The 15,662-nt window shown below is 56.2% G+C and overlaps 1 protein-coding gene across 1 annotated transcript in view; it reads left to right on the forward strand.

Annotated features, from left to right (window-relative positions):
- Positions 1 to 15,662, forward strand: part of PLXNA1 (plexin A1) — a 105,888-nt gene that overhangs the window by 42,579 nt on the left and 47,647 nt on the right. Inside the window, 4 exon segments of the mRNA XM_059823554.1 lie at positions 349 to 502; positions 1,116 to 1,215; positions 10,326 to 10,374; positions 10,376 to 10,441. Of these exon segments, the coding sequence (XP_059679537.1) occupies positions 349 to 502; positions 1,116 to 1,215; positions 10,326 to 10,374; positions 10,376 to 10,441 (369 nt within the window).

The following is a 15,662-nucleotide window of genomic DNA, read 5'->3' on the forward strand; positions in this document are numbered from 1 at the left end:
TCTGCCGGAGCGGATGCCTTTCTGCGAAACACTCTTTAGCCCAACGCTGTGCTTGGTCTCTGTAGAGGTGAGGCGTAATGGCTTGTGGTACAGCAAGGGCAGAGGACAGGAGGCTGTGAGTCATTCCGTCTTTTAACCCATGTACATCCTCTCTTCTTGCTTGAGTGGGGAGGTCCGTGGATGGGGCTCACTTGCAAAAGTCCAGAGCAGGTCTCCCTACCACATGTGGGTGGTGGAGGAGGGATTGCATCCCTGGTCTTTTCTGTTGGTTGGACATAGACATAGCAGACATAGAGGAGTCTTTTTTTGGTAGTTTTCCATGTTGATGCTCTTGCCTCTCCTCTCCAGCTGGTCCTGCAGGCCTGGAACGTCCCAGATCTCTCGGCAGGGGTCAACTGCTCCTTCGAAGACTTCACCGAGTCTGAGAGCCGCATCGAAGATGGGAAGATCTATTGCAGCTCTCCCTCTGCCAAGGACGTCATCCCCATCACCAGGGGCCGCGGTGAGCTTGTGCCCTGGGGTGGGAAGAAAGCCCAAGACAAACCTTGTCCCCCTTGTTGCCCCACTGCCAGATGTGGAGGAGGACAATCCTCCTGTGACATCGATCACCGGCCCCTGAGCAGAAGCCTAGTTGGGTTCTTGGGGGGTGGAAGGAGAAGGACATTGCTGCTCATGGGGGACTGGTCCTTGCTCTTCTCCAAGCCATGGGCACAGCTACTTGCTGACACAGTCTGTGCACCAGTCCTGGGGCAGCCTGGCTTTGTTCTCCACCTGCGGCCTGTTCTTGGGCAGATGCGCTGTGGGCGGCCGTGGGCTCTAGGACATTCTGCTGACCCCAGTACCACCAGTACAACCCAAGGCACTTGCCTCCAGGCCAGTAGGTTGCAGTTAGCTGTAGGGGCTCCGAGCTGCGCTTGGGCTCTGCTGGCCCGTTTGGTGGCTGGGTGGGTCTGGGTGAACACTCTCTTTTTATTGCCAGATTTGGGGGATTTTGTTAGTTAACTGGGCTGAGTGGTGATGCCCAGCTCCCTCCACCCCACCACAAGCCTTGGGCTGAATGCTGGGCTGTTCACTGTGTCCTTTCTGATGCCTTTTTCTGCCTGGGTCTCTCCCAGGGGACAAGCGAGTGGTGAAGCTCTACCTGAAATCTAAGGAGACGGGGAAGAAGTTCGCCTCCGTGGATTTTGTTTTCTACAACTGCAGCGTCCATCAGTCGTAAGTGGCCTGGGCTTCGAGAGAGTGCTCCGGGAACAGATTGGTGGGGCAATGTGAGACTGGGAGAGAGAGATCTCAGCTTTGTGGGTGCTGATGTTGCAAGAGGAAAGGGTAATTGAGTCTAGTGGTGTTTGCAGTGAGAAACCTCCTCCTTTTGCCCTTGTAAAGTGGGATGGTGACCAGAGCATGCACAGTTGGTTTGGGCATGTGGGAATGTGTAGTATCAGTGCAGAACCTCACTTAAAAACAGGGCTTTGGGTTTGGCAAAGCTTTGGAAGAAAAAGCGAGTTTACTGCATTGCAGACTGTAGCAATCCATGTGACCAAAAATGCCAAGCATAGTGTTATTCCTGGAAACAGTTAATAGGAGTGACTTGGCGATGCAAAAGGAGAAGCCTGTGTTTTCCTGTGACGGTACCTGCTTCCCAGGCTTGCTGGAGAGCGAGCTGGAAAGTTACAGCAACATGTCCTGGGGCGTTTACCCAAGAATTTCCTAACTGGAAGTAATTGTGAATTTGCTTTCTTGTCAGGCTGCCCTGAAATCTACTGCATGTATGGGTTTTTAGGCAGTTTGAGATATGCACGTGATAAAATAGAGGAGGTGTTGATTATTGATGTACTGTCTAAGCAGGGTGTCTAAAGCCTCTAACAGCGAGCTCCTGATGAGGAGCCGCGGATGGTGTGCTTGAGAGGCGGGGAGATGGCTCTGCTGTGGGAACGTGGAGGAGATGCTGGGGTGTGTTTGGGCAAAGAATTTGGAGCTCAAGAATGTGAGCGATTTCATTACCCTGCCGGAAACCTCCCATGGATGGTGGCGCTCCGGCTGATCAGTAATTATAGATAAGCAAATGCAGAGTGATCTCTTTTGGATGGCTTTTTGCAAAGTGTCTAGCCTGGCTTGGGGGGGCTCTGCTGCAGGTGGCTCCTCCAAAGCCTGTTCAGATTTTCCACTTTGATCAGGAAAAAACAGGTGAGATGTGGGTGCCCCGGCTGGGTACCTGCAGTGAGCTGCAAGGGGGATGCATCAGAGGAGAGCCCCAAGGCCTCGTCTGCCTCCAAAAGGGATGCAGCGATGCTCGGGAGGAACGGCCCCTGCAAACCTTGTGCATCGCAGCCCTGGGATTTCTGCATTTCTGCCCTGCCCACTCTTTGCACAGGGAGCGGGTCTCGCCTCCTGGGAGCTCTGTGCTGGCGAGGGAGGAGAGAGTTTGCAAACTTGACTTTCTCCCTCACCTTGACTCCCGAGATGAGCTTTGTCTCCCTTCACGTCGTGTAGTTTCAATAACATTAGCTCAGCTTTGGCTCGGGCTGGCTGCATGTCATTATTCTGCAAATCAAAAAGCAGATGTGACTTTTATTTTTCTAAATGAAAGAAAGAAGACTTTTAAGTACAAATGGCATCGGATTCCGTCCAATCGGGGCTCTAGCATTTTGGTCCAGCGGGAAGAGGTAGTGAGGGAATTGGTGTTTTATTTTATGTGCCTGACACAGGAGGGAAAAAAAAACCCCAACCCCCCCAAACAAACCTACAACAAAGAGCCCTGACTGATTTATTACTGCGTTGATGTTTAATTTTGGATGCATTATTTAAAAAGGCTAATTATGGATGCATTAATATTTATGGGCTCCGGTTGGAGCTGATAGAAAAGTCCATGTTCTAGGCTGGTGAACATTATTATTTTCTTTACGTTAAGAATTTTAGGGTTTGGAGGCAGTTTTAACTATGTGACCTGAAGTCGAGTCATAGCCAAAGAGCATGACAATACCTAGGATGATGCAATACTTTTAAATACCATTTGCAGACAGGCATCTTTAATGGATCTCTTCGGCGCTAATAGCCTTTCAGATCCAGGTTTCATATTTTGTGGAGGAAAATCTATACGTTAGCCTGACAAATTCTGTATTAGGAACAATATGCTTTTCCACGAGGCTAATGTTTTTCCTGTGGAGTTCTCTGATCACTGTGCATTACCTTTTATATTTGGGTGCCTTTGCTTAGGTTGGGAGCCAGAGGCCTGCGTGTTGAATCATTTCTCAGCTGAGGACGAAAAGTTTAGGTGAGATTTTTTTAGATGGCAATGGAGAGATGGAAGGATTGTAAGGCAGCTCTTTGGTGTCAGCTGGGGTAGCTCCAGGGAAGCCAACGCAGCTCCACCGTGTACGCAGAGGAGAGTCTGACCCTTCTTATTTTCAGCAGATGCCTGGAAAGGCATCAGCAAATTGCGCTGCTGAAGCCCTTTTGCAGGCTGTGGGGTTGATCCTGCTGCTGGGTGAGCATCCCAGCTCTCTTGTTACTCACTGCCTCGCAAAACTCTTCTTCCTGTGTGTTCTCAAGGACTGCTGGAACCGGCCTGGTCCAGGGAGGGGTTGCAGAAGGGAAGATATGTCTAATCCCTTCTCCTACTGGGAAGGAGCGGTATAGAGGGGGTTGTGCTGCCTGTATGTTTGGCTTGTGATGGTCAAAGCCGAGGGCATGCTTTCCAGGTAGAGCCCTGTTGCTGTCCTGTCTGTTATTGCAGGGCTTTATAGAGTCACCTTGTGTGACGGGACTGTCCCCATCGCAGACCAGCATTGCCGGCTCCTGGGGTACTTATCTGTGCAGGGTCCCTGGGAGCCCTGGTCTGAGACTCGCAGCCTCCCCAGGGCTCCATTCCTGGCTCCAGCGGGGTCACCTGGCAAGCTTCTGGGGGTCCCAGCTTGGTGTACCGCACCCTGGCAGCCTCAGGGCTCCTGTGGGGCTCAGGCAAGCGTTTCCAGGCGGCGGCATCTTTTGGGCATCTTGCTCCTGAAGGCTTGTGCATCAGGCAGGAGATGCTTCTGGCTGAGCTGAGAGGTGCATTGAACGAGGGAGTGGAAACCTGGAGGTCGATGCAGAAAAATGGGTCCCTTGCAAAGGGGAACGTGGGTGGCTGAGCCTTGCTCTCAGCCAACGGCAAGGGAGCAGGGGTGCCCAGACAGGCTTAGGTCCTGGGGACAGGCTGTGGTTCCTGTGGTGGAGGACGGGATGGAAAACCCCGTGGCAGGGACCAGGGTGGGTGCCCTTGAGGGTTTCCTATGGGACACTGATCGAGTGCAGGCATTCAAAGACCGCTCGGTGCCTTTGATCGTCTAATGAATCAGCCTGTGTCCAGCACGTGCGAGGGCAGATGTTGAGGTTGTCTTTGTCAGCGTTAAACTCCCTTTTCAAAGCATTCATGGGGAAATGAGTCCCCTTTCAAGATAAAGATGTAACACCAGGCTCCCTGCCTGCCTCCGGTACAGCCCGTGCTTGCAGGCGAGGTGGGCGAGCGGGGAATCCTCCCGGAAAGCCAGCAAGTAATTCCAGGGAATACCAAGATGTATTTCTTCCCACTATATTCACGTTTGCTTTCTGGCTTCCTCCTGTGGAAAGTGGTCCGTAACTCCTGTTGTGGTTTGGCTTTTTGGAGAGGGGGAATATCACAGGTCAGCAGGTCTGATACCAAGAGGGGATCCGAGCAGCCTGGAAACGTGTGCTGGCGCATGCCCACGCTGTCTGCCCTATCCGGGAGGTGGTCATGATGGTACCAGCCTCGTGGTTGTGCCTGGCTGCAGTGCTGGTTGTGACACCCAGGTCCCATCAGCGGCCGGGTGTTGAATTTCTCTGAGGCTGAAGGGAGGCGCAGATATGCCAAGTGGCTCTAGCTCCTGGCCAGATAGATGTGACTGCCATCACCCTGTTCCACAGGTCAGGCTTTCCCTATAAGCCTCCATTAAGAAAATGGGATTTTAATGCATGGCCCCAGGGGCTGGGAGCAGGGATGGGCTGCTCTGGTGGCTGAGGCACCCAGTGGCACCTGTGGGACAACGCCACTCCTCGTGCCCCTGGGCTCCTCACTGCAGCCCTTCTTGCTGGCCATGTCCCATGCTGCCCGCTCCTCTGGGCTGCCCGCACACAGCGCGCCTGCTTCTCCACTGGCTCAGGGCTGCTTGTTTCCAGATGCTTACAGATGTTTTCTTTTCTAAGGCACGGACAGATGGCTGCAAGCAGTTGAGTGAGTGTATCTGTGTTAGCACAGCTGAGCTGCAAGGCAGTAACAGATCCCTGTGTACTCCTGGGCTGGGACAGGTGGAAAATCCCATAGGATGGCCACAGAGACTGCTTGGGATAACCTGGTTTACGTCACGTTCGTTGTGAATGAGGAGGGCTGGTACAGCCTGGTGTTGTGTTTCAGTGAGGGGAAGCAGCTGAAGGTGTTTCAAGTGAATTACCTTAAAAACCAGGGCCTGATTCTGCATCCTTCAGCCAGCATGATGGTGGATGCCCTGCACCACCCTGCAGCGGGTCTGTGCACCCAGCCCCTACCTTGTGAGTAAGTCCCTTGGCAAAACCCAGCAGGGATGGAAAGGCATCAGGCTGGCACAAAAGGAAGGGCAGAAACGGATTGAGATGGGCAGGGATGGAGGGAGGCGAGAGCTGATCTCCCACCCCGCGCCTCTCCTGGCTTTGGGTCTAGGTGCTGGTCGGGAAGGGCAGGGCTGCCCATAGGTCCGTGTAGGGGCTTCGGTGGCACTGACTGCCTGTTCCTGCTGCTCTTCAGGGTTTCCCCTCCTCCCTGGGGCAGAGAGACGGATATAAACCCAAAAGCACCGCAGTTCAGCCCCTCGCCTGTGACAGCTGCTGCTCCAGATGTAGGCTATGCCAGAGCTGAGTATTTGCTGAGGATGCATCCTCCTTGCCAAGAGGAGGTCTGAGGAGCAGTCGGGGGGCTTGCGGGCGGGCTGTGATGTGCGTGCATATATGCCGTTTCCATCAGCACCATGTTTATAATTTCCCTTCTCAATGGACCTCCCCTGCTCTGCTCTTGGTGCCATTGAACTTGCCTCCATCCCTCCTCCCTGCCCTTTGCTCTGTGTCCTTCCTCCAGGAACGCGCTGCTCTATGGAAATAGCCTGTGTGTGTGTGCACATGCGTGTGCAACGCTTGCACTCTCTGTCCCTCTCGTGTTTGCTGCTCAGGCTTCTCTCACCCCTGTGGACACTGGTTTTGTTTTCTGCCTTCCCCACTCGGCGCACTGAAGAGCTCTGGGCTCCTTTGGGCTGGAGATCAGGGAGGGGAGCGGGCTTGTCCCCTGGTGCAGCATGCCTGGGGCTGGGAGTGCAGGGCGGAGAGTGAGCGAGGAGCCTGGGTCCGGCGCCGCTGGCTTCCCATGCTTCCCATCAGCTGCAGAATCACTTCAGATCAGGTGTGGAGGCAGCTGCAACCTCGCCGTAGTGGCCGGAGGTGCCTTCAGAGCTGCCCGTGCGCATGGTGAGGAGCCAGTCCCCAAAGCCACCCCTGGGTCTGGGCTCGTCCTGCAGCGATGCTTGTGGCCCTGCACCCACCCTGGAGATACGCCCAGCTCTGAGATGCTCCTTCGCTGTCCTGCTGCCCTCTCTGCACCTCTGCTTTTCTGCAGCCATATCAGGTGTTTCTCTAGCGCGGCCTCAGCAAGTTTGGGATTGGTTTGGAAAGTGGAGGTGAGCAGCGTCGGAAGGTCTTGACTCAGCTGTGTAGTGAGTCGGAGCCAAGTGTGGAGGCTGTGGGGAGGCTCCGGCTTTGCCGCTGGGTCACTCAGAGGTGGGCAGAGCTGTCCTGCTGCCTGCAGCGCTGCCTGCTCTTTCTGGGGGAGGTTGCAGGCCGGCGGTGAGCCTGGACTTGTTTTGGGATGGTGCACTTTGCACAGAGCGATCCTGAAATGTGTGTCTGAGGTTGGTGCCACTCCACTTGCATGAGGACATTAGGAGGCAAGGAGGGCACCACCGGCGGGACTGACCCTCTTCCCCCTGCCCAGCCTGGGCTTTGTCTCTGCCTGGCCCCTGGCAGGGCTGGGGAGGCGGCGGATGGGGAGCAAGCCGTGGTCCGTGTCTGCGCTGCACCCCCAGCCTCGGTTTTCTGCCTGGCTGGGCTTCTCGCAGTCCTGACACGCTTCGGGGAGGGGGGGGGACTTCAACACATGAAGGAAAGCCTCCCTCTAATTATCAGGAGTGATGAAAGCCTCTTAGGCAAGAAGTGATGAGGGAAGAGTGCCTGACCGTGGGAAGGAGAGAGACGGCACAGATGGCATCATGCTGCCGAGCAACCTGCTCCTGTGCCGGGAACAGACAGCAGCGATGCACGGACATGCCGGGGATACAGCCACGGCCACGCCGCTCAGCCTGACCTGTGGTCAGGGAGCCCTGCCTCGGCTCCTGCCCCAGCCTTTGGGCAGCCTTGCAGGCAGCTGGGGGGGGTCAAACAGACACGTCGAGGCCGGCAGGACTGAGGCAGCCTGGAAGTGGGATTTCACCGTGTTACTGGCACCCAGGTGCTGACTTGCTCACCACCTTACAGAGTCTTTGGCCAGCTGCGGGGGTGCTGACGCAGACAGGCTCTAAATGCAGCAGAGATGCTGCGGAGCGAGATGTGTGGCGGTGAGTGCTCTTGCGGCGGCGGTGTTTGATGTCCTTATGGCAGATGGAGAACCTCGGCAGAAGGGAGAGTGTGAAAACCATCTCCGAGGATGGGGCTTTAGAAATGGCTTGGTTAAGTTAGAAACAGCCGTGGGGGCCGAAGTAGGAGGGGGGGAACCATGCACCTCGGGGCGTATGTGGAGGTGCCTGAGATGCTTTAGGTCCTTTGGCAAGTGGAGACCAGGAGACTATCTGGGACCTGCAGTAGTTAAATGGCAAAGGAGACCCTCAGGTGAGGAAGGTCCCGAAATAGCCAATGCTTTGACCCTGAAGAACTTGCGGAGCAGAGCTGCAGCTCTGGGGGCACAGGGCAGGGCTGCACTGGGTGCTTCACCCGACTGCTTTGAGGTGCCTTGTGAAGTGGTGGGGAGGGGACTGGGGCATCTTTTTTCAGACCCTGAAAGACCTGGTGGCTGGAAAACCTCTCCTTTGTGGAGGGCCGATTTCATGGGAGGGTTGATGGTTATGCCCCAGCGTGTGGCTTGCGACTGCTCGGACCATGCTCTTCTCTTACATGATCTGTCTGTGGTTGCTCTACTTCCATGAGGATTAACCCGTGCTTTCCCTGCCCCTCTGCCTCCACATCTTGGATTTGCATGCCCATCGGTCGCTGCTTGAGCCCTTATTGGGATGGCAGGAGCCATCCTTTCACTTTGTTTGTGTGTCCCCCCCCCCGCTACCCCCACCCTCTGCACCTCCCTCCATCAAAGCAACCAGAGATAGGAGGCTATGGCTCTGCTTTTAAGTTGAATCTCTGCAGCTGAAATAAAATTGCATATATTTGCATAAGGAGCATCTCAATTAGCATATTTGTGGGTAAAGCTAAAAGGGCTGTTCATTTGGAAGTGAAAATGTGAGCGAAACATGGAAATGACTTCCAGCCCCCTTTGCAAGCAGCTTAATTAAATATTTCCTTAGAGTATGCGCATGGATTTGGGGAGCTCTTGGTGTATATGTAATGGTGTGTGAAACCCCAGGGCGGGCAGGCAGCAGTGGCCCTGCAAAGCCCTAGGTGTCATTTGCACCCTTCGCTGCCCGCACCCTGCGCTGCCCGCTGCTGTGGCTCCCTCCTGCGCAGACCCCACACCTCCAAAGTGACAAGTCAGCTGGAGGGCGAGGGATTCTGCGTGCCAGGCCCTGCCACCCGAGGATCCCTCTCTCCAGGAGGGTTTTCTTTCTGCCACCTCGCATGATGATGCTGTGTTTTCGCTGTTGTTTCCCGGGGGATAGAAGCAGAGAGGTAGTGTGTGATTTAGCGGGATCAGGCTGGGCAGGGCTGCCTGCCTCCTGCCAGAGCTGTGTTCAGGGGAAGATCCTGCCTTTGTTTAAATATAATTGCTTTGGGCCTGATCCTGTTCATGCTTGCATCAGTGAGAGCAGATAGGAGCCTTCTAGGGAGAAAAACGGTGCTGCTCCTTTTTTTTTTTCCTTTTTGTGTGGTTTTTTTTTTTTTTTTAACCAGGCTGATTCTTTTTCTTGCCTTTGAGCTTATGGTTCAGCAACTCTCCTGTCTCCTCTTCGGGAGCGCAGCTTGGGCTGCATGGGACATGCCTGGTGCAGACCTGCCCCATGAAGGCTCACTGCATTAATGTGGGACCTCGCTGCTGCCCCGGGACAGGGAGGGCTCAGCCCCTTCTGTACCCAGAGGGTGAGGGTGCCGAAAGCTGCCCTCTGGCTGGGGGGCTCCACGGGATCCCCTGTGCTTGCAAACAGGGATGCCTCATGGTGCTGGGAGGGCGTGCTTTTGCGGGGGGGGGGCAGGCAGGGTGGGTAGCAAGGGGACAAGCTGTTGGGGTGCTGCTAGTGTGGATGGTTGCACAAGCAGGGGACTCTCTGTGTCCCCTCCTGCGTGGCGGAGAGGCATCAGGTCCCTGGGGCTGGTTTCTTTGGTAAAAGGAGTGCAGAGCAGAGCACGGGGCTCCTGGCATCCCTGGGTGTCCAAGTGCATCCCCCAGGAGAGGCGGGTAGAGGGGGGCGCGCACGATCCCACCGCACAAAGAGCCCGGAGAGGAGGCTGGGGAGGGAGAAAGAAACGTCATGGGCTGGAGGGAGGGGGTGGAAGCACAGACAGACACACACACGCACGCGCGGCTGTGGAGGTCTGAGAACGAGGGGGCCGAGGGAGGGGGTCACACACAACCTATTGTGAGCGGCTGAAAGGCGCTACAGTCCCGAAATGTTAATCTGACCCAACCTTTCGCCAGTTATAATTTTCCTCTCAATAAGCATGCATTAATCTTGCCCTTTCTCCCCTGTTTCCCCACGGTGCAGAGCCCTTGTTCTCCTGCCTCTTGCTAAAATCGCCTTTCAGCAAACCCAAATAAAGCTCCCAAAGTCTGGATCTTGCCCCCGCTCCCAGGAGCGGGGCCGGCAGGGTCAGCTTGCCAAGCGGAGGAGGGAGCGTGGCTGGCCTGGCTGGGGTACAAATCCTGTGGTGCCAGAAAGGCCGTTTCCCCTTTGCCGTGGGCAAAGCCTGGGGGTCCGGGTGTGCAAGCAACTCCCCTCCCAGCCGGCCGGTGCACGGCCCTCGCCCCCACGCATGAGGGATCAGAGAGACAGGATCACCTATGGATGCCCCTCCCACAGAAGCATCCCAAGAAGTGCTCCGATGGACCCTGCCTTGCTGTTGCACTAAAGGTGCCTGCTTCTCTCTCTCTGCAGCTGCCTGTCCTGCGTGAACGGCTCCTTCCCCTGCCACTGGTGCAAGTACCCGCCACATCTGCACCCACAATGCTGCCGACTGCTCCTTCCTGGAGGGACGCGTCAAGCTCTCCGAGGTAAGGCGACGCGAGCCTGTTCCTCTCACCTGTCCCAGTCCTGTCACGACCCCTCGCCCTACAGGGAAGGGTTTAGAAGAGGGCAAACCGCTTTAGAAACCTTTCCCGCCACATTGCCTGGGGTGCTGGGGCTGCCTGGGAAGCAGTGAGGGAGGAGTGGGAAGCGCTGCCGGGACTGCGTGCCAGTGGGGAGAGGCTGTGTTGGCTGAGGAGTGCTGCTCTGGAGAGGCTGCTTGGAAGCTGGGTGCAGCCGAGAGCACTTTAGGCTGAATGAAGGGAAAAACAAAGGCAGAGATGCTAAAGCATTTTCCTTTGATGTTTTTGAAGGGAGCAAGCTTGAACTGTCATTGCAGAACAACTTGTTTTCAGAGAGGGGAAGGTTGAAATCCGTAAAACAAACCATTTCACTGCACCTCACGCCTTCATCTCATCTTTGCTAAGAAACATGTTCTTTTGCTGGGGTTCATCCTGTGCAGCCTCCATGCCACCCACCGGGGAAAACCTGTCGCTGGCAGGGCGCTCGCAGGAGATCCTGGTGTCCCCAGCCTGTGGTGGCATCGCTGGCTGCTTGTGTCTGGAGGTCTGGCCAGCATCCGCTGGCTCTACAGTAAATGCTGATTTGGGTCCGGAAGAGAGAGTTTTGGGGAGGAGAGTTTCTCCCCTGTCCCCATCCTGGAAGGGGGCTCTGTTTGGACTTAGCTGGGTTTCCAGTTGCCTGTGCAGGGCCCAGCAGGAAGGGTCCTGCTGCCTGATGGTTGCAGCTGGGAGTAAGGCCACGTGCTGTCCTCACGGGAGTGGGTAAAATGGATGTTGTCCTGGAGAAGGTGTTTGCCCAAATCATCTCGGATAAAGTTTGGTCTCTGAGCTCCGGCAGAGCTCAGATCCCATCAGCTTCCCAGGCGAGGACTGGTCCCCAGGAGCAGAGGTGAACAAAAAAGGCTTGTCTCCGCTTCACAGACCATGTGTGAAGGCAAGCGGCCGAGATATCCCTCAAGGTCTTTGCCGTCCTGGCTGGCACCAAGAGGAAGCCTGCCTCTGCATCTCTCTGCTCGGGAGGAGAGTGAATCTCCATCCCCTGTAATTTGTGTCTTCTGAAGTCTGCCCTCACCCTTGGTGAGCACCTGTGGGCTCCTGGGCATCCTTCTAGATTAGGGCTGTTGTCCTCCCCATGTCCCCCTGCTTCCATGCTGGGCTGGGAGCACACATGGAGTTCGACAGATCCATCTGTGTCCAAGACTCCCCAATTAATTTTTTTCCCCTTCCTCCCCTCTGACTCTGTCATTGCTCGAGGAGCGAAAGCCCTCCAGAAGAGGACGGGAGAGCTGGACCATTACTCAACCATTGCCCAGGCACCAGCAGCACCATTGCTCTTGTGCCACGGATGGGATGGATGGAGGAACATCGTCCTGCATACTGGGGCTGAGCCCTGCATGGCTTCTCTGCTCCCTTGGGGTGGGTCAACCTTGGTTGACCAAGGTCAACCCACCACATCCCTGTGGAAGACCGGAGGACCTGGTCCTGCTGCCTTCTCCCAGGAGAGCTGCTGTGTCTATGGGGGAACATTTGGGCTTTGCAGCCTGCAAAGAGAGCTGCTCGAGTCTCATACTTGTGTGCAGTTTGGAGCCTCTGTGGTCTTCAGGAGCAGATGGACTTGCAGAAGATGGTGGTGTCCCTGCACAGGGCTGTGCTGGGCTCTTGTCATGATCCTTATTCTGGGCTGAGTGAAGCTGTCTCTCAGCCAAGTGCATTGGGAGAGCTGGAAGAGCCCAACCATCACTCCCGCGCATGGGCAGGCGGGGTTGGCGCTTGCCATTTCTGCACGGCAACAGGCGAGCGTCGGGAACGAGACTCCGCTTGTCAAAACACACCAGTGAGCATGAGGCTGTCTGGCCTGTGCCATGGCCCTGCCGCCAGCGCTCCGTGCCTCTTGGATGGCACAGCGATGGCTTTCTACCACCCCTTTCACCAAATGGCCAAACTCCAGGCTCCGGCACCATCCCTCACCTCCCTGGAGATATCATACGAGTGCAAGGGGGTTGCACTGTGCTCATGGGTGCTGGAGTGTGTGATGCACAGGCCAGAACAAGTCCAGCCCGGCAGCCCCACATGAGGAGGAATTCAGTAATGTGAAAAGATGAGAAAAAGCTGTTTTCTCCCAGCTTGTGCCCTGAAAAAATCTGGCGAGGGATTGGCCTGTCCCAGGCATCCCAGAAGCCTGATCTTGAGGTCACGCTTCCAACCAGCCCTGACATTGCTTCTGCAAACATGACACATGGTGTCCAGACCACTGGAGCCTGGTGGCTCTTGTCTGCCTGTTCCCCTCACCAAGGGCATGGGGAGGCTGCTGGGCTCTTCCCCCTTCCCTGCCAGGCGAACCCAAAAGCGTCTGGCTGTATCCCCAGGGGTGTTGTCTTTGGGACGCGTGCAGCTCTCCCATGCACAAGCTGCTTGGGAACTCGTGTCACTCCTGAGCAGGGGCAGGCTGTCCCTCGGCAGACCTTTTGGCCACACTGGGACCTGGAGCGGTGCCTGGCTTGAGGTTTGGAGCGCCTGGCTCAGCCTGTTTGCACGTTGGTGTGGCCTCAGCAATTCCTGGCAGGGATGGTGAGACAGCCTCAGACAAGCTGCTGTTGTGGGCTGTGTGTCCGGGCTGGGATGAGACGTCCCCTCCCCATCCCTGGCTGGTCCCAGTCCCCGGCAGGGCAGTGCGGTGGGTGAGGGGACTCAGTGCCAGCCCATGGCACTGCTGGGCAAGTTATCGGTGGATGTCCAGCCCCATCCCCTCTGTGGGAGGATATCTAATGGGGAGGATTATTTTAAGCAGGGTTTGGTCTGTCTGCATTGCAGTGTGGTGGGCACTGGTCAGGAGAGGCAGGGACGGGGGATAATAGCAGCGCTTAAATATGTTTCTGATGGTTCACCATGGTTTCCCGGGTGGGAAAGTGGCTGTTTTATACGAAAACGCAAAGAGCGACTCATGGCACTTTTGTCTCGGGCGTGCTGGGGATGTTCACCTGGATTTCTGGGGGTGGCAGGGCAGGAACGGGGCGTGGGTAGGAACCACCACTCACGTAAATGCCTGGGAATGGCGGCAGCAGGAGGGATGTCCCTGCCTGCTGGCTGTGGTGGCTTTGAACCCTGGGCTCTGGAGATCGCCCTCCTCCATCGCTTGCTCCGGAGTGCAGGGCTGGGGAAGAGGTGATGAAGCAGCACAGGCTGCTGTTCGCTTTTCCTCACTCGTGGTGCCCAGCGGTGGCCACGGGGTGATCAGTGATGGACGCTGGAGTCTCCCATTCCAAAAAGCTGCTCTCCTGTGACCGTCCCTGCTGCATCCTGATGCAGAGCTGCTGCAGAGCGTGAAAGGCTCCTGGCCTGCAGGGACCAAGTGTGTTGGTTCAGTCTAGGCAGGTTCCACTTGTGTTTGTTCTTCATTCCCCCACCAGTGGGGATGGCTGAGGACTTTGTGAGGGACCCCTAAAAGCCAGGGTCAAGCCCAGCTCCAGACTGCCTTCATCCCCATCTCTGCTGATGGCACAGCCTTGCAACTGGAGCTGGGAGCTGACAGAGAAACCCAAACCGCAGCAGTTGCAGTGTTACTCTGAAGCTCTTAACTCCCCAAGCAAACCTGGACACCCATGTCGTGTTCTCATCCAGCTAGAAAAATGGTTTTAATGGAGAAAATCCAAGTTGTGCAATGTTGGCAATGTGTATGTCGGGGTCTTGCTTTTCTGCTTGTCCTATCCCTTCTTAGCCCCCTGCTCCTGGGAGCCAGGGCTCTGCCGGGAGGGCTGTTTTTAGCAGGAGGGGGAGCTTTGTGGGCCGTGCAGAGCATTCCCAAGTGCCAGGCAGTGCCAGGGTGAGTTTTGTCAGCAGTTGGAATTGCTTGTAGGGGAAATGAGTTGTCCCAGTGCCCCCACCCCTCCGGGCACCCCGGGCGCCCACCAGCACCAGGTGCTTCCTGTTTGGGCGCAGGCTGACATTTTTGCTGGATGAGACACTTCTGCAGGCAGATGCGGAGCATGTGACGTCACGGGGGGGACTGAGCTCAAACCACGAGTCAGCAAAACGAGCCCGCCTGCCTGCCTGCCTGCGCGGGGAGAGGGACACATGGGCCCGCCGTGCTCCCCGGGCACTGGCCTTGCCAGCATCCATGGTGAGCCCACCGGGGGTGGCATGGACTTACCCACCAGCCCAGCCGAGCTGGCAGCAATAATTATGGAAAAAATGAGGAGGTGGAGGTGTTGGAGAGTGAGCCGCGATCTAATCCTCGCCAAGTGTGTGTGCGCCCTGCGGGAAAGGTGTGTGCCACCCATGGGGTCCCCCTGCAATGCGGAGGGGGATCAAGCAGGCGGGGACGTTTCCCTCCATCAGCACTTCTGTGCCGGGAGCCAGCGGGGAGCCACCGCCTTGCAGAGGTGGGGACCACTCATTATAAATGGCAATGGGCATGCAGGGTCTCCCTGCTGTGAGCCCTGAGCTGATTCTGAAAGGGAGGGCAACCCAACGCAGCCCAGCTTTGCAGAGGGGCAGCTGGGATACAGAGCAGGGAGGTAGCAGAGCAGTGCTGAGGGTCCCCAGACTGTACCAGCCCCAACACCATCTCTGGTTTGGGGCTGGCACCGCTGTTCCTCTCTGCTTTCATTTTGTTTAGCATGTTTTGGGGGTAAATAGTTTCTTCCCTTAAAAATTGCACTTTTGGTGAATACAGGCTTGCAAAGAACAGGAAACTTGGAGTAAAACGCGTTGGGGTTTTCTGTCAATATTTGCTAAATGAAACAATTTCTTTTTCATTTCTCTACATCCTTTGAAAGTTCAATTAATACTACCGGCTGAGATAAAGCCCGGTGCTGCACAGGGTCCAGCCCAGCTCGCTGTGGGGCTGCAGGAGGCAGCTGGGCAGCGTTGGCCACGTGTGGCTGCCAGTGGCCTTGGGGCAAGAGCTGCCCCCACAGCCGCCCGTGGCCATCGGCAGCCTTGCGAGAGCAGCGGGGCAGCTGCGTCCACCCCTGGCACTGCTGCTGCTGTTTCCGTTTTCGGAGCAGCTCGTTTCAGCGCACATTATTCCTCCTTTGCTGTTATTTAAAGCTGACGCTTCCAGGAGTCGCTGCCGTAGGTGCGAGACCTCCGCCAGGCTCAGCAAGGATGGCGTGGGATTGCATCAGGCTGTTGTTGCCGAAGTGGCACCCGCCAGGGCCACGGAGCTGTTTTGCTGCCTGAGCTC

Source organism: Gavia stellata, chromosome 12, assembly GCF_030936135.1.
Source record: "Gavia stellata isolate bGavSte3 chromosome 12, bGavSte3.hap2, whole genome shotgun sequence".
Lineage (NCBI taxonomy): Eukaryota > Metazoa > Chordata > Aves > Gaviiformes > Gaviidae > Gavia > Gavia stellata.